The sequence below is a fragment of the Triturus cristatus genome, chromosome 2_1, assembly GCF_964204655.1.
Source record: "Triturus cristatus chromosome 2_1, aTriCri1.1, whole genome shotgun sequence".
Classification (NCBI taxonomy): Eukaryota; Metazoa; Chordata; class Amphibia; order Caudata; family Salamandridae; genus Triturus; species Triturus cristatus.
This window is the reverse complement of record NC_140581.1, coordinates 428,298,969-428,318,229: the sequence shown is the minus strand read 5'-3', so window position 1 is coordinate 428,318,229 and position 19,261 is coordinate 428,298,969. Positions and strand designations below refer to the sequence as shown.

Sequence of the window (19,261 nt, the reverse complement as noted above, 5' to 3'; positions counted from 1 at the left end):
GTTCGCGGTATTTTCTGCGTTGTCGCGGCTCGCCAACTTACCCATGCAGTTGCTCGCGGGCGTGGCCATCTTGTTTTCACTTGTCTCGCGGTGCATGATCACGAGAAGAAAGACGTGATCGCGCGACGAATGACGTTACTGCGGGCGCGAACTGTCGCGAGACAGCGCAAATGTCTACCAACAATCCAACATCTCGTGGAGAACGCGACCGGACTGGGAAACTTGTCGGCGAATGCGGGGATTCAGGTAAGGTGATCGAGCGCACGCGAGAATGTATTATTTTACAGCGCGAGCAAGTAAAAAATTTCCGGTAAAATGCGGATTGCCGAAATTTTTACATTTTTGCTCTCTCTGCGGAACGCAAAAATGTGAAATTATCGCAATTTCCGCGAGCGGAATGGAATTTTAGCCCAGGCCTATAGCCAACCACTGGCCTCTGGGTTGTATGGCATTCCCTGTAGTGTCCTGTGCTGTCGATTGGTGTTTGGCTTGTGAACAGGCGCACAGAGATGCCCACCATCGCGGCACGTGGGTGCTGTAGCAGACACACAAGTATTGCCCTGTCTGATGTTCCTGTTGGGTGATGCACAGCGGGTGGGATCACTCGAAGCACAACACATTGTACTGACTACCTGCATAGATGAGCATCATCCTTGAATGAGCACCTTAGTTGCACAATCAAGAGGTTTGTCATTTATTGATGAAACAGTTCATACGAATTATTAATTTGCTTTAAGAATTAGCGCATTACAACTAAACAGATCACTGATTTCACACAATACTCCTCCGATGTAACCATCATCTCATGTGTGAAGGTGTGCGGCTGTGAGGGAGTTCTCTTGCGTGCGGCCTCCTTGAGAAGGATGCCACACGGATGCTCTGTTTCTTAGCGCTCCGTGCACTCCAGTGAGGTGAAGCGCTCCTCTGGGCACTAGGACAGAGATAGCATGAACAGTATCTCAGCCCTGCTGAGGCTACTGCACTAGAAGGACACCCCTGAGCCCACCAATGAAAAGTGCAGCAGTATGGGTAGATGGCGCCATACTGCCCCGGGGTCGCGCTGCACTGAATGTTGACAATGCCACTATTATTCACTCCCCAGAAGTGCACTTCATATAACAAATGCCATGTCCACCTCTGGCAATGCAAAAGGTCCGACTAATGCAAAGGGAATGCTGAAGGGATGGGTGCCGCGTGACATTCATGTTAGTGGCATTACGAGCCCTTCAGTTGGTCAATAACGCCCGTACTGTGCCTAAACCTCCTTATGCGCCCTGGCCTGCAGCTCCAGACCAGAAGAGTGACAATAACTAGTGTTAATGACGAGCTCGCCAGACAATCAAGAGCTCTGCAGTCAATAATGCAATATTAACGCTAGAGCCGTTGTTGAAAAGTGCTGGTGCCTTCTCATTAAACGTATAGCAGCTCTTCTGCAAGGACCATGAGTGGGAATGTATAGAATCCATGTTAAGAAGCTTTGAACCTGTCTCATTAAATCCATATCAGCCTTGCAGAAAAGAGTGGCTAATTGCTGGCTAAAAATAATGCAGCTTGGTTGAGAGGTGAAAGGCTCACCCTCAGCTTGGATTCCAGCCTGTGATTGGTAGATTGGAGGCTTCTTTCTGCATCTCGCTAAAAACTGGTGAGTATTATTCTGGGTAGATGGGTAATGTCGAGTCAACCTGCCTCGCAGCTTGTGACCAAGGCGTGATGGCACCCGAACGGTCTGTCCTCGGTGGGTGGGCAGTGTCCTGGTGTGACTGTGGAGGGGCCAGGCACTGTCCGGGACGGGACAGGGACAAGAGCTCTTTGAAGGGCTGGCTCAGAGCTCCAGGACCTGAGAGGACGCGCATCGGTGCACGCGTGCATCCCACCTGGCGAGGGAGGGACTTTTGATCACGCCTGCTTGTCTACTCAGACTGCCAGAGGTGCTGGTAATGAGCCATTAAAAATATCGAACTTCTGACATATCTGATACTGACATTTTACGTATCGGAAGTACAGGTAATGTGCCAAACAACTGTATCAGCCCGGTTATGAAATGTGGGCGCCGTCCCGCTAGAACTAGGGCCGAACGAGGACAGAAGTCTTCATGAGATCCGGAGGTCACCAGAGAGATGACACATGTTCCCCCAAGGGAGGGGGTGAAGCACCTGAAGCGATGCGCTCCTCCCCCCCCCCCCCCCCGCCCCCTTTCCCGGACTCTGTGGCCGTCACAAGGCCGGTCCCTGCACAGCAAAGGAGACAATTAAGCACATATTTGCTGAAACGATTTCCTATGATTGGCGGCGCTGCTCAGTCAGGCATTGAAAGGTGAGGCACGGACTCTGCGGCGCGCGCCCTGCTCTGGACTAGACGCCTGTGACAGGAGCTGGAACTGGAAGCAGAGCCTACTTCACCCAGTGTGCCAGGGTGGCTCCGGATCTGTTGCTGGGCACAGCTTCTCCGAAGACCACTGCACAGGACAGGTGACCCCCCCCCCCCCCATCCCCCCCACACACACACACACACACACAAGAGGCCATCCTCTTGAATCCATTTGCTTTCACCCTTGCACGGATGGACGTCTGAAAGCACATTGGCCACACCTTTAACGGAGGAGGGTGGAGAAAGTAGCCACGCGCTTTTCATCACTGCCATCTCACACTCCACTCGGTATCCGTCAGAGACCCCTAGGCTCACCGCTCCTGCTTACTACCCACGCCACAGGCGCCTACTCACGACACTGAGGCTCAGGGCGTTGACTTCACAATCAAGGTCACCACCTTTGCTTAATTTGAACCTGTGTTTTTCGGTGCTAGGCACCGACACTTAATCATTAACAGGATGCATATAGTCAGTGCTTGAAATGGAAAAATCGAAGTCCAGGTACTCTGTTACAGAGTACCTGCTTGTTTCTGAGAAATGCCGGTACTCTCCAATTAAAAGTATTGCATTTCTCTGGAGAAGTGCCGGTGCTCTCCGTTTCAAAATAAAAAAGTGCCGGTACTCCGTGCCGGACACTGCCGGCCCATTTAAAGCACTGCTTATAGCGCAAACTCGACTCAAAGGTACACGGAGCACTTTTCATGAGCATCAGTTAAGGACACATTCATTTTTTGTAGACACTGTAAGATTAAGTAATTTGCCCAGAATAACAGAATGTTGAGCCTATGCGGAGACTCGAACCTGGTTCCCCAGCTCCAACGTCAGCAGCTCTGGCCCTTATGACGCATCCTCTACCCACTTGTAGTGTTTTATGGTTAGTAGTCAGTTTTGTTATAGGCGGCTCTAATAGGAATAATGGGCGGGTGCAAGCTGCCTTCTGACGAGAGCCCCAGCACTGCCAAAATGCAACAGTGACTTCAAATGTCTTCGGCCCGGCATTGAACCGACATGCATTCTAGAGCCAAAACACAAGTGCAAACCTGCTGGCTGTTCCTCTTCATATCCCTCTCTGAAGAATCTGTTCAGCCCCATACACCAGGGAGACAAATATATCCCTCTTTCTGGAGCAGAACGTGCCTTGTCTAAGCCTACTACAGTTGGAAGATACCCAGCCTAGTCCACCTGAGCGTAGAGCACTGTTTGCATCATATGCTTCTACGATGTTGCAGGTTACTGTGAATGTCTACACTCGATTACGAGTAATATTCTTCCCTATAGGACCGTGACATGTATGTTATTGGGAATGATAGGTGGTTCCTGATTTGCGGCATGCCCTTCGCATTGTAGGAGCAGTCTTGCACACACGGCGGAAGGTCCAGATTCAGTTTACAAATGATCAAGAGTGAGTGTTGCATTACAACATAAACTTCATTATGGGTGCATGAAAAGAGTCACCTTAAGTACAAACGTTTCAGTGTGTAATGTCTTTTGTGGCCATGGATACCTACGAAAAAGCATTGGTCAGGCATGGAAGTCTTGCTGATCCTGACATTGGTCAGGCATGGATGTCTTGCTGATCCAGTCAATGGTCGGGCATGGAAGCATTTCTGATCCCGACATTGGTCGGGCAAGGAAGTCTTGCTGATCCGGACACTGGTCGGGCATGGAAGCATTGCTGATCCTGAGATTGGTCGGGCATGGAAGACTTGCTGATCCCTATATTGGCTGGGCATGGCAGCATCGCTGATCCGGACAGTGGTCAAGCATGGATGTCTTACTGATCCTGACATTCCTCGGGCATGGAAGCGTTGCTGATCCGGACATTGGCCGGGCATGGAAGCATTACTGATTGTAGGAGAGTAGGATCTGCTTCTTATAGTTACCCCCACTTTTTGCTGATGTTTCACTGTTTTCAACTTAGTCTGGCTGGGATCCTGCTATCCAGGACCCCAGCCTAGCTGCTTTCTCTCTAAATTGATTGCAGGTACTTTAGGTACACTTCAGATTGGATTCTGGGGTACCCTTATAAGTCCCTAGTATAATGGTATACTATATACCCAGGGCATAGGTACCCCAGAGGCCTCTCAGGGGCTGCAGCATGTATTATGCCACCCCTGGGAGACCATTCAAAATGACACAACAGGTCTGCTACAGCAGCCTGTGTAAGGTGGTGCATGTACCCCTTACTTAGATATAGGTTCACTATATCTATCCATATGACTGCACATATAAACCTATCAGTCACCCTTATGGCAGGCCTTATCAATCCTGAAGGCAGGGTGCTGGGTTTTATGTGAGAGGGTGCACCTGCATGAGCAGAGCCCATCTGCAGCCTTCAGAACCTCTATTCCGGGGTTGTTTGTGATGCAGCCATACCATATACTCTTAAGTGCATTATAACCTCACGATAAATGCTAACTTTAAAACGGCTGCATGGAAACATGTTGTGTTTGGTGTCAAACACCTCGGAATCATACCTCCACACCAGTAACTGGTGTGGGAGGTATGATTCCACCCTACTAGAGGGAGAAATATGACCGCACTGGTACACCCGGTACCAGCGTTGCAAGCCCTGGCATCACAAAATGGATGCTGCCAGCCACAGACACGAGTCTGCCCTCCTGCTGCTGGACAAAACTCCGGCAGGGGATGGCTGGACAATAAGTTTCCTGACACAGGGAGGTGTGACCACCTCCCAGACAGGATTTAGTGTATTGGGACTGGGTGGGTGCACTCAGAGTACTTTTGATGTCTGAACTGGGGGCACATTTGGTGTCCCTGTGCATAGTCCAGCTCAAACCGGTTGCAGGGGCTATCAGCCCCTGCTCTGGCCCGAAACTGGACATGGGTGTAGCCACCCCTCTGTCCTGACCCTCCCATAGGTGGGTCCCCAGAGTTTGTCCCACCCCTTCCTTGGGTATAAAGTAGGAACCCCTGGCTACTGGACTTTAGATATTACCTGGACTAAACTCTGCTACAGAAACCAAGTATCCTTCGACGACCTACGCTTTGCTGGACAACTGAAAAATCTCCTTAGGAGTAAAGGCGTTACTCCCCTGCAAGGCAGGCACCTCAACGCATCTGACCGGTTTGCATCTACGCAGCTCCCGACAGACTCCAAAGATTTTACAACACAGGGGGTGGGTTCCCAAGCTTCCCCGAGGCGATCAGAGCTCTCAGCAAACCTGGGACCCAAAGCTCTTGTGGGGACCGTGCAACCCGAACCCCTGGACACCTTGCACATTTTTGGCAATCCCTGAGGCTGTGCTTTAGACTACGTGTAGTCCCGAGCAGCGATTCCACCAAAGATCACTGGCCTACACTGCACAAGTGTTCCGTGGGCTGGTGTTTTGTATTTCCTCTCGAGGTCCCTTTACGATCCCTGGTCCTTCGACCTGTGGGTCCCTGAGAAGGGAACTTTAACTTTCAAAGGGTTTACCTGGTTACTCCAGACGTGCCCTGACTCGCCATCACTTGGGGAGTCCACAGGACCTTGCTGGTCCACACCGAAGCATCTTCACTCTAACCGCGTGGGTTGCAGTTGCCAAGGCTTGTTGGTCTCCAACACAGACACCGACCCCCCAGCACTCGACATCCTTCGTGGGACAGCTCGCCTGCAGACTTTGGTCATCGTAGACGTCTCCTGGTCCCCGTGGCTGCAGAGTCAAGCTTCACCTCTTCGCACCTGAGGCACCCGACATCGGTGGGCATTCGTCTACCGAGCCCCTGGTCACTGGCAAATGACCCAGACTCTGTCCCCTATGCTTTCAGGTTCTTCACATCTCCTATCCAGGCTTGGATCACACCGGACATTTTTCCTCTTCACGGCAGCAGCACTTTGCAGCATCTCAACATAGAAAATGACTTAGATTCCCGACACCGTTTGACACCAATGCACCCGACTTCCCTGGGTTAGGTAACAACAGTACTCGGGTGCTCACATGGGTGCTGGCCTTAGAACCTTCTAAGTTTGGAAGGGTTTGCTCCAAGTCCTCTCCAAAGTGTCCTTAAGCTTTAAAATTCCAACCGCGACTTTCCCATAGGGTTGTACGGACCTCGCGGCTGTGTTCTCGCACTGCACGTGTCCGCCATGGGTCCCCTGTGTCACTACCTTGAGTGGTTCCTTGGTGTCCCAGTGATTCTACGTGCTCTAGGCACTGTGTCTAGTCAAGTTGGGGTTGTTACACCACTTTCTTAATGTATGGTTTGGTCTCCTCCTGGGGCCCACTGTGTATTGTGCTATTTACTGTCATTCTAGTGCTTTAATATTGTGTATCTTGTTCTCTATTCTCATAAAGAGGTTAGTAGAGAGTGTTTAGTAATAAAAACATATTTTATATATATGCATGGTTCTCCTTTCATTTGGTCATTCAGGAGGTTATAATCTGGTAAACCAAGCTGCTTTACATTCCTTTGAGACAGCCTGAAGGCTGCTCTCCATAGCTACCACTAGGCTAGCTTTCAATAAAGGTTGTCTTTAACCTAATCATCCATCAATAAGGGTTGTTTGGACTGGTACAAGGTGCCCACTTTAATTAGTGGACAGCATATACCAGGCCAACTTCTCACATTGATCCGGACAGTCAGGCATGGAAGCATTGCTGATCCTGACATTGGTGTGGCACAGACGTCTTGCTGATCCTGACATTGGCCGGGCATGAAAGCATTGCTGATCCTGACATTGGTTGGGCATGGAAGTCTTGCTGACCCGGACATTGGTCGGGCATGGAAGTCTTGCTGATCCCGACATTGGCCAGGCATGGAAGTATTGCTGATCCTGACATTGGCCGGGCATGGAAGCATTGCGGATTCTGACACTGGTTCGGCATGGAAGTCTTGCCGATCTTGACATTGGTCAGACATGGAAGTCTTGCTGACCCGGACATTGGCCGGGCATGAAAGTCTTGCTGATCCCGACATTGGCCGGGCATGGAAGCATTGCTGATCCTGACATTGGTCGAGCTCGGAAATCTTGCTGACGCGGACATTGGTCGGGCATGGAAGTCTTGCTGATCCAGTCTCTGGTCGGGCATGGAAGCATTGCTGATCCGGACACTGGTCGGGCATGGAAGCATTGCTGATCCGGACACTGGTCGGGCATGGAAGCATTGCTGATCCGGACACTGTTCGGACATGGAAGTTTTGCTGATCTGGACACTGGTAAGGCATGGAAGCATTGCTGATCCTGAGACTGGTCGGGCATGGAAGACTTGCTGATCCTGACATTGGTCGGGCAAGGAAGACTTGCTGATCCTGACAATGGTCGAGCAAGGAAGACTTGCTGATCCCGACATTGGCCAGGAATGGAAGCATTGCTGATCCTGACATTGTCGGGCATGGAAGCATTACTGATCCTGACATTGGTCTGGCATGGACGTCTTGCTGATCCTGACATTGGTCGGGCATGGAAGCATTGCTGATCCCGACATTGGTATAGCACAGAAGTCTTGCTGATACTGACACTGGTCGGGCATGGAAGCAGTGCTGATTCTGACATTGGTCAGGCATGGAAGCATTGCTGATCCTGACATTGGTTGGGCATGGAAGCAGTGCTGATCCTGACATTGGTCGGGCAAGGAAGTCTTGCTGATCCCGACATTGGCCAGGCATGGAAGCATTACTGATCCTGACATTGGTCTGGAATGGAAGCATTGCTGATCCTGACATTGGTCTTGCACTGTAGCATTACTGATCCGGACATTGGTCATGCATGGAAGTCTTTCTGATCCTGACATTGGTCGGGCATGGAAGCATTGCTGATTCTGACATTCGTTGGGCACAGAAATCTTGCTGACCCTGACTGTTGAATGCAGTAGTACTCACTACTAATGAAGGGCCGCTGTTCCTAAGGAAAGACAGAAGGAGTTGTTTTAGAAAGATGGGAGGGGAAGTCAGAGTGACTTACTTGGTGTCCTCACACATCCCGCAGGATGTCATGATTCATCATAGGGCGGTGTTCCTCATGGGGCCGGCAGTGCAGTGCCCTACAGGTCCTCCGAAGGGTCGCTTTGTCTGAGATCTTTTAGTTTTCATGCCATGTGATGAGTGCGAGTTAGTGCTAGTGCAGTGATGGGGAGCTAAAAAATGACTAGAGGGTATCTGTAATGAGCGGGTTTAATGAGAGAGATCCCTCTGTCATGATTAAAAAACAGGAGGTTAGAGGCAGCTTAAGGGTGAGTAGCTGTTAGGTCGACATGTTTCGCGCTCTTAATGGTCTCAGGAGGAGAACCCTACCGCTTGTTCTGGACCAAAAGGAAGTATAATACAGTAAAGTATGTTAGGGATGGCCTCATCAATTGAAGCAGTACCACCAGACGGACCTGGAAAGTGGTCCGATCTATATGAGATATAGAAAATCATTCCCAGGAGTCAAGCGAGAGTGTGCTAGCCTTCACAATGGTAATGTCGACAGGCACAACCTGCTCAACCAACCCGACCTCTCTAGCCATTTTTTAACTCACCCATCACTGCACTAACGCGCACTCATCTTACGGCGTGAAAACTGAAAGATCTCCGACAGAGCAACCCTTGATGAAGCATGACATCCTTCGGGATGTGCAAGGGCACCAAGTAAAAGTCACTCTGACTTCCCCTCCCATCTTTCTAAAACGACTCCTCCCGTCTTTCCTTAGGAACAGTGGCCCTTCGTTGGTAGTGATTAGTTATTCGGGAGCGCAGGCACTGGGCCTTCATTTAGCTCCATGTCCCCCCTCTCCTCATTGTACAGTCCTTCTCACTCAATGCCTGGATCGAAGCTTGGCTGCCTCTTCACTTCATGGAAAGCCTCTTGCCTTCTGGTCAGCTGCTCTCTCCATTTTACTCTCTTGGTAGTATATTTATACAAGATTCTTACACTTCACAGATGATGATGACACAGTCAGCTCAGAACGTTAAATATGCAAACTGGAGGCACCAATTGGCGATGTTTGTGAAAGGTACAATTCTGAGGAGTGCACGTTCCAGTCTCAGACACAAATGGACAGTTTCCTGCAATTAGACCGGGGAGGATTGGCCATGGCCATCTGCAGTGGAATCTTAGCCGCACTCTCCGAAGGGATACCGCGTGGCCTTGCGGTGTGCGGAGGAGCCCCACCATTCAGGAAGGCCCTAACATCCAAGGGTCAGCAGTCCGGTCTAACTGAATCCTTATTGACTACTCTGCTGGGAGGATATACACGTATGCTGGAGTGGGGTCCTGCTAGGGTGGCTAAGCCCCTTTAAACGACTCGTCTCAGTGCTGCAAGCATCTAAGGAGCCCTGCAGCACCGCCGCCATTTTTGTCTACTCTGTTGCCGCCTGTCGTAAAGTGCGCAAGTTACTGAAACTTCAGTGGAACTGAGGAAAGAGAGAAAGGGTTAGGCAACCCAAAACAAAGAATGTGATGACGTGATTAGTGAGTGAAAACTCAATGGAAGCGGGAAAGACAGAGAGAGTTGTGAAATCTAAAAGAAATAACTTGATAAAGTGCATAGTGATTGAAAACGTAATCGATGATGAAAAACATTGCAATCGTGTTCAATAGAACCCCCTGCTGGCCGAATGTATGCATCTTACGTCGCTTAACGTGACGAGTTCAACTTCAAGGGCATTCCTTTGAGGGTTATAAGGTTACATTGGACCACTTTTCTTGCACAGTTACACTTACTGCTGAATGAACACACAGAAACGGAAAGACAATATCACACCAAAGGGCCCAAGTCATACACAACTTAAAACCAGTGGCGTAGCTAGGGGGGGGCGGTGGGGGCAGACCGCCCCAGGCGGCACTATTTTGGGGGCGGTGGCGGCCGGCTGTTACGCGACCCTCGTGGCACAGGGCAGCGGGCAGCAGCGTTTGTTGTCACACACTGACATACGTCACCGACCCAGCCAGCACCCACCCCACACACACCACTGAGTCCGAGGAACCCTGTCTGTCTACACATGTGACATGCAGTGACTGCAAGCGCACCAGTTGCATTGCACGCACGCACCACCTAGCATAGTGGTGGCGGTGCGGTGTGCGGCGTAACCCTGTATGTGGTTCCCAGGTCCGTCAATCATGTAATGCGCGCGAAAGCGCTACGAATGACGGCCCTGGGCTGCTGGGTATCATGTTTTGGACAGCCCCTGCGCAGTGCTGTTAAAATGCAGCAGTAACGCAAGCCACCTCCTCCACGCGCTGACGTGAGGGACCTGACAAGACTAGAGAGGTTACGTTACCCCACGCTATCCATCACCGACCTGAGAGAAGGGGGGAATTATCCCGGATCGCGTCAGCAGAAGGCATGGTGGGAATGGGTATGTTACATCAGACGGGCTGACTGAATCCTTGCTAAACCATATCCCTGGATATCAGCAGACTTCCCCATTTGGACTAAACTGGCAGAATATTTGGAAAAAAATAAACCCCCATGAATTCCTGCTATTCGTTGAATTAATTTATCGCCTTCCCACGTGGACACACTGTTGGTTGGGCAGCAGCCGTGTCCGGTGGGCCCAGGCTGTAGCAGGATGTTCAGTTTCCTGCCCGCCAGCTGGGCCCCAAGCAGCACCCAGGAAATTACTCGCTGTTCTGCTGCATGGCGAGAAAAGGAGGAAGCCGGTGTTCGAGAACAGATCCCCTCCTCCTGAACTCGCCATGTGCTGTTGCTGTGTCCTGCCCAGGCAGAGCCTAACTTGTGCCCCGGACTTACCACTAACAGTATGAGTCTCATAGGGAGCAGGTGGCACAGGATGAGGCAGTGCAGCACGGCTCGCTCTGACGAACAGACAGGCAAGCAATCTCCAGGGTCCCCCAGCAGCTCCTCTCGGTGCATCATTCTATTAAGAGACTTGGTAAGTCACATTTAAATATAATGTACTCCTGCCATTTAAAATATTTGTTACGAGAATGGGGAGGGGAGCACAGCACAGCGCCGTGCAAATGGCACACTAACGTTGTCTGTGCTGTAAATACAGGGCCATCTAAGAAGGGAGTTTTGTCTAATTAAACTAGTAGTTGTTTTGCCGATTTATTAGTTCAAAGGGTTTAATATTTTTGCTAGCCAGTACGAAGCAGCAGGTTTTATTTTCGCAACACTAAGAGACTTGCTAAGAGGAAGTCACATATAAATCGGGTGATTAAAGTTCCCACTGGACAGAGGTCATACTGTTTTCTACTGATAGTTTTCACTCTCACAATTAAGTAGCGCAGACAGTTAATATGCCTGCTATAAAGAAAGTACCAGCATATTACAGAACTGTATTGTATGTGTATAGTTCAGTGGGTTGCTGCTTTTGTCACAGAGTTCCCTTTGTTACTTGTGGTTCCGCCTAACCTGGAGCTGAGGTTGGGGCGGAGGGTGCTGATTATTTCGAAATTAAAAAATAGCTTTAAAAGCACCTGCTGCAGAGTGTGACTTTCATGTTGCACAAATGAGTGTGTTTTCTGATATTTGTCTGTTTCCATGGACTTCATTGTGTGATTTTGGTTGCAAGAAAGTGTCACTTTAAGTGTCACAAATTTAGTCACTGAATGTCTCTCATAAATCCACTAAATCTATGAAAATGTCACACATAAGCAATCTGGAATATTAGCAGCTGTGCTTTAATGGGTGTAATTTCTGATATTTATATGTTTCCCTGGTCTTCATTGCTTGATTTGCTTGCGAGAAAGTATCTCACTCATAGTCGTTGAAACGTCACTCATAATTACACTGAAATTATAAAAATGTCACACATAGCAATCTGAAACCTTGGCAGCTATGTTAAATCCGGAGCGGGGCCCCTCTGTGTACTGTGCATGTGGGCCCCCTCAACTTTCATTACGCCACTGCTCTCCGTGCCAATGATGACTTCGCCTTCCATGTCGGGATGTGGCCACATGATTCATGGAACTGAAAGGCAGGTTGGGAGCATCGTATCAGAGCCCGGGCCAAACAGCAGGAAAAGAAAAGGGCCTGCTCCGCACACCACACAAGTTAGTTACATCAGGCAGCTACTGCTGTGAGGCCTAAGAACCAGGGCTACTATAAGATATCGTAGCATGAGGAGGCAGCGGCGCCTGAGCACAAAGACGTGGCGAAGCACTGACAATCTTTATGAAGAGCGGACAAGCACCAGCCCCCCCCGAAGACAGAGGCCCAAGAAGGGGAAAAGGGCTACGATGGATAATTAACCAGGAGATTATACATGATGTGAGAAATATTTGTGCCCAAAATTTGACCGTGAGGAGAGTGGTAATTATATTTGGAGCAGGCCGCCGAGGTGATTGCTAGTGACGGGGGAGGAGGAAGCTGTACAGTACAGCTGTTCAGGGGCCCTCACAGTCAGTCATTTTAATGGAAACTGTTTGTCGTGTGTATTTAAACAGCATGCTTTAAAGGCTTCATTTACCTTTTTTTTATTACAGATATACACTAACATTTGCAATGTCAATTGCTCTAAATCAAACAATTGCAAGACCTATTGCATTTCCAATCATAAATCAAAACGTTTGACCACATTACACCACTTAGCATCAAAAATTTAATTGACTAAAAAGTAATCACAGACCTGGTGGTCTGCTGACCCCAGCAGGCCACCATCCCTGTAATTTTCTCCAGTAGTACTGTCGCAATTTGTGATCTACCTTAATTTTCAAAAGGTAGGTCAAATTCTGACCCACAACGACTTGGATTTTTAAGAATAAACCTATAGCACATCTTAACTGTTCACAATATGCAGCCAGTACTTTGTGACCAGATTTTTGTGCCTATGGCCCATCGTTTTCTAAATGCATTTATTCCTAATATCTCTGTTTTGAACCCAACAGTGTGCTTTAAAGGCACCTGATCCATGCCACTTTTAATGATGTACACTCATGCTTGTATCAACTTTGATTCACTGATTGACTTCTGTATATATCAATATATTTTAGATTTTAAAGGACTACTTCCTTCTGTTATTTGTGTGCATACAGTTACCGGCTGTAACTTTCTGAACACAAAACAACCTGTATTGCAGAGGACACTTGTAGTCTGATGTTGGGGCTATGTGAGTCTACTGTCAGGTATGCCTAAAGGAGCTTTCAATTTTTCTCACACCTGGTTTTGTTAGGATTTTATATTTCACTGTTCGGTTTAACCCTATTTGTGAAGACCTCTGAATCTTTAAACAAGCTATTTGGTGTTTTTTAGGGGTTTATAAAATGTGCGTTACATCCTTTATCCCCTATGGATGATCAAGTAAAGCTATGAAGTTTCCATTGGTTTTTTAAAATCTCACAAAGATTATTTCTTGCTTATTTGTCAGCCACATTTAAAATGTAATTCTTTCCCTCAGTTACTTAATTTGTGAGAGGAACCTAAGCCTTTCCAGGCTTCGACTGGTTTGCTTTTGACTCACACTCTAATTAACTCTATCAGGAAAACTGGCATTCCCTAAGAAGCTTTATTTATGATGCATGGTTAAATTCATTGATGGATCTCCAAGAAAAAACTCAGAACTGAATGGGGTAAAGAAGCATGGGGTCCCAGATACAGAAGGAATTAGCATAGGTTTCAAGCTAGCCTTGGTTTAAAAGACAGCCTGTCATGCTGCTGAGCACCGAACAGCAGGCGATAAAGAAACTGAAGTTTGCTTCAGGTCGAAATTCGCGATTGCGGTCTTTGGTGTTGTTGGCAAGCGATAGGAACAATTTCATCTTAGAACATTCCCGAGAATGAAATCATTACTCTTCTTACTTGTGTTATCAAATACATGTTAATAGGTATCTTTACTCCTTATTTTGATCTTCCATAGCCACCACCTTATAAGTGAAATTTCTGGTCTAGTATGTGTGTAGGCGCATCACTAGAGTTCAGCATTTACAAGCATGTGTTCTATGTTAATGCAAGTCACGTTTTACATGCATGGCTCTAGAGTAGCCATAGTCACTCAGAATGCAGGGTGCAAAAGAAAGGAAGGGAAACCAGCTGCCTTTACAAAGGTTTCTTACTTCCACTCACCAAAGGCCACCAAGATCGCTCATGTTTTCTCAGTGTGACACTGGATGTTAGGGCCACTTACACACGAAGGCGGGACCTTAAAACTTTAAAGTGACATCTGATTCCTAGACATGTTCCTCTTACATCTTTGCAATGGTTTGCAACGAGACAAGGTTTTGACTGCCCTTGGACACTCACCACAAGTGAGCTGCTGTGAGGGCAAGCCTGACCCAGGCCGGAGACAATGGCTCCACAGCGAGCAACTCTGGCATCAATAATCTCCCAAGAACAAAAAGCCAACAGCAAGCAGTGGGAAATCAGGTCAGCAAGCTAGACAGGGGACGCAGTGTGCATGAAAGTGAAAGTGTCCAGTCATATTTGGGAGTCATCACCGAGGAAGGCGCAGCCACCATTGTGAATAAACACAGCACAGATCTGAAATCATGTTGGTTAGCAAGCATCTGACAGTCATACAACACAATCATGAACTTTTTAAAGTCCTGAGGAGTACTCAAAAGCAGAAATAAATTGCGATGAGTTATTAATAGCCTCAATTTAGGAAGGTGTAATAACATCTATTCAGACCAACACATTGCCACTGCATATAGGACTCTGGTCATATTTTTGGTTAAATATGCTGGAGGTTGCAAACAAGTCAACCTTGATACCTCTGAACTTACATATTATTGCAAAAAGAACAATTAAGGGACAGAATGCAGAACAATGTCATACATTCACCACAGTACAGAGATCTGGGCCTAAAGCCTTCGTTTTTTTGCTCCCTATGCCATTCCAGTTTGGACCCAGCCATATACAAATCAGTCTTGATTTGCATATAGCCAGGTCTAAACTGGGGTGGCATGGTGAGCAAAAGAATGATGGATTTAACCCTGATCTCTTGACTGGAGGTGAATGTTTTGATTTGTTCTGCATTCCGTCCATCAATTGTATGTCTTTGTACTGCCGGTGTATTCAACTGTGTAGCCTTGGCCTGTATCATGTATGTGCATGTAACTTGCATGATCGAGGTAACTATTAGCGGCGATATCACGTGTCTCTAGGACCTCTTTCAAGTGGTCGCCGTTCTTTTTACCCAGCATCACCCCACCCCCCCCCGCTACCTGCCATGGGCGGCAATCTGAGGGATAGCCCCGGGCGCCGGAAGCTCTAGCTACGCCTCTGCTTAAAACATACTCAGTAACAGAACTTTAACAAGTAGGATTTGGGGGCGGCTCTTCAACTCTGGTTATAACGCCTCTTGTGTAAAAAGGCGAGCACCTGCCATAGCGTTTGGCTCGCATGAAAAGTCTGACTGCAACATGGCTGAGTCAAGACTAGCGACATGGTAACTAGTTGTTTCTGTGCGCCTCGGGGCATCACTAGTCCTACAGCGCTACCCTGGAAACTGCAGCTCCTCGCGGCGCGCAGACTCGGAGAAATGTGTGAATGGGAAGCTCGCACTTGCAGATATCAACATAAACAAAGTCAGCGAGAGCGGCGTGAAACAGATGGAAGTGTTATATGACGGCCAACAAGTTGTATACAACGTGGCGGCTTACACAGATGGCACCCGAAGAACATAATTTATTAATAAAATTCCACATTATGCTTTAAGAAACCCCTACAGTAGCGCACAGGGCCTGGATGAAATTTATGGCGGCAACAGAAATCCTGTTTACATTACACCGAGGATTAGGCCGGGTTTAGGAGGAGGAAATCCGTGTTTAGCTTCACAAAGCTGGTCTAGAAGCAGTGAATCATGTGTAAACCGGGGTTAGTGAACGAGCCGGCCGCGAGCTGCGGAATACATTAAACGCCACTTAGAAGCGTAAATGACGGATTCGGTAAGAGATGGCGAATTAAAATGAAGTGGATTAAAGGGCTGCTCTCCTGTTGTCCAATCAGCACACTGAAACTCTGGTGAAAGCAGCACGATACAACGTGTAATATAGCGCTTGGAAACTTACCACGGGCTGGGGCGGGAGACCTGCTGATGTGTTGTGTGGGTTACTCGCTGGCGGATTTGTAGATTCTCGTACAACAATCGCTCACGCAGACAACATGTAGTGACTGCCGAGTGAGTAGTGAGCGGGGTGCGGTGAAGCGCACCTCCCGCGCACACTGTAGAAACATAGCACACACCGATGCCTGGGAGGACAAACTCCAAACTAACCCGCGGAGCGGCAGCCGCTCTGGAGGCAACAGACGGAGGAGACCAGCTCGGTTTCTATCCAAGGAGCATGCAGGGAAACTCCGTGCAGTCTGCGTTTCACGCACGGTCCCGTGAAGACCCGCTTTCACCAGTTAATAACTTCAAATGAGCAGTGTGACGCTGGAAAGAACACAGCACTTTTAAACGATTGAGGTGGGTTCAATTTATTCTTGAAGCATGAAATGCACATATATGTAGAGTTAGGAGGAGGCAGTCCGCACAAATTCATACCTGTAGAACACAAACAGCATGGTGGATTTTGCATTTCGTTTCAAGGGAAGTAGCGCTTTCTCTAGCGCCTAGTGGCGGCGCGCTAAGCCGGTATCATGCACTGAACGGTCGTCCTTACCTGCAGCCCCCGTCTTCTCAGGATGCTGGACTCGTCCATGGCAGCGGGTCCCGCGGCTCCCCTCAGTCCTCCCGCGGCAGACCCTCCATGCTGCACAGGAGCCAGACCTCACAGCAGGGCGATTCACAACCAGCAGCCGCCGAACAGTTACATCACGGCTTCTCCCATTGGAGAGGGGGAGTCAGCTGCCCTCAATGAGTTATTCACTCCAACAACTTCGGAGATCCCGTATGCCCGCAGCACACTGTGCTGAGCAGCAGCAAGTGGGCCGCAGGCGCCTGGAAGCGCAGGGAATCCGGCCAAGGCGCAGGGCAGTGAGAGCGCGCCGGCCACCAGCGCTGTCCCTGGGTTACCGCCTAGAGCGTCAGCGCCGGGCTCAAAGTGTCAGGAGGCTGCCGCAGCGACCCCTCACTAAGGGGAACTGCTGAACTTGGAGGTGGGCGCGGCTGGCAGGGGTGGCAGCACACATCCACCCCTGCTGGACGGAACCAAAGAGAACAAGCGCAGCCCAGCAGGCATGCAGCCTCCCAGCGACGCAAGGAGACAGACCTGCTGCTTCCGTCCGCGCCGACAGCCCTCCACCAGCATGCGAGGGGAAACAAATAAACAAGTCAATTGTTTTCAGTCAAAGATACAGGCATTAAAGGGACCCGGGGAAAATGTGAGGACGGCAGAAACAAAAAATAATTATTGACTGCAAAACGAATCTATATTGCAAGCAGGAGAGGCGCGGCGCTGCCGTGCCCATCACGAGCAATTTCACAGTCTGCCTCAGCTTGTTTTCCTCGCTCGCGCTCATCGTATTCCAATTCAATGCGAGATGAATATTAAGTGTTCTGCCGGCCACCCGGTTCTCCATTCATAAACGAGGACTGCAGTACGGCGCGCGCAGCAGGCGCACGAGCCCCCTGGGCAGACAGCTCCAAGAGAACCAGGCTCCTGGGCAGTTTTACGAGCTGGATGCGACCAGCAGGCTATCTATATGCAATACGCTATCAAATTGCAATATCCCCCTAGGTCTGGAAAGGTCAAGGCAAGCTGACATTAAACACCCAGGTGCAGTAAAAGTGCCAGTGACTGTGCGCGCTCTCCATTTAAAGTCTCTTCAGAGCAGCGTGCCAATCCGCAGACCAGCCATGGGTTAGAATGTTAGCAAAGAGTCGGAGATACGCATTTGTGCTGCCTGATGAAAGCAACAGCCTCTTTCTTTCCAGCCGTCGTTAATCCTTTTATCAATCAAGCATTGGCGAAGGTAATAGATCTCACCTCAAATAGGTTTGCGTGGCTGCGGCGCAGCATGGCTGAAAGTAAAACATTTTTTTTAAATGCCACGATGCAGCCGCATCATAGTTGCTTTTTTACTTTTTAATGGTTTGCAGAAGGGCGGGGGCGGGGGCAGGAGGCATCTCAGATGGAGGAACTGAGTGCAACAAGGTGGGTATAGATACCTTCTGCCATCCTTCCCACCACCAATAAAAACAAGCATTGGTAAATCCAATAAGTCTGGCTTATGCAAGAGCCTTTGGCTTTGCCAAAGTGATTTACTATGTTGTACACCTGCATGGCAAGTTAGTGGAATAAAAGGGAGCGGAGGCGAGTGGAGTGCCGTAGAGTATTGTAGAGTGTCGTGGAGTAGTGTTGTGTAGTGGAGTAGGTAAAGTGGAATGTCGTGGAGTAGAGTGTCGTAGAGTGGATTGGTACGGAGTGTAGGGTAGTAGAGTGTTAAGACTGAAATGGAGTAGAGTGTTGTAGAGTGTTGTAGAGTTGAGTAGAATAGAGTGGCATGGAGTGTCCTCGAGTGGAGTATCAGAGCAGAGTGAAGTGTTGTACAGTGGAGTCAAGTGGACTTGAGTAGAGTGGAGTGGCGTAAAGTGGAGTGGAGCAGTGTAGAGTGAAGTAGTGTAGAGTCTTGTGGAGGGGCGTGGTGTGGTGTAAAGTAGAGTGGAGTGGTGTAGAGTGAAGTGGCATAGAGTGGTGTACAGTGTCCGAGAGGTGTACAGTGTCCGAGAGGTGTGCAATGTAAGAGGGGAGGAGTGTAGAGTGTCGGAGGGGTGTAAAGTGGAGTGGTGTAGAGTGAAGTGCCGTATGATGTAAAATGGAGCAGTCTAAAGTGGAGTAAAGTGTCAGGGTGGAGTGGTGTACAGTGGAGTAGAGAGTTGTAGAGTTTCATAGAGCGAAGTACAGTGGAGTATAGTTTTATGGAGTGGTGTAGCATGGAGTGGCATAGAGTGGAGCAGTGTTGTGGAGTAAGTTAAGTGTCAGAGTGGAGTGGCATAGAGTGGATTAAAGTGTGGTAGAGTGCAGTGGAGTAGGGTTGAGTAAAGTGGCATAGAATAGAGTGGAGTCAGATGGGGTGGTGTGGAGTGTTGTATTGTGGGAGAGTGTCGTGGAGTGGAGTGGCACAGT

At 48.9% G+C, this 19,261-nt stretch overlaps 1 protein-coding gene across 6 annotated transcripts in view; it reads right to left on the bottom strand.

The window, feature by feature from the left end:
• MAST4 (microtubule associated serine/threonine kinase family member 4) overlaps positions 1-19,261 on the bottom strand; it is a 1,731,733-nt gene that overhangs the window by 944,664 nt on the left and 767,808 nt on the right. The window contains exon 1 of one of the 6 annotated variants that reach the window (XM_085632040.1): positions 16,856-17,224. The exons of the other annotated variants lie outside the window; for them this stretch is intronic. Coding sequence (XP_085488166.1) covers positions 16,856-16,894 — 39 coding nt within the window. The 5' untranslated portion in view covers positions 16,895-17,224. Of the gene's footprint in view, positions 1-16,855; positions 17,225-19,261 lie in introns of those variants that run through there. 6 annotated transcript variants of the gene reach the window in all.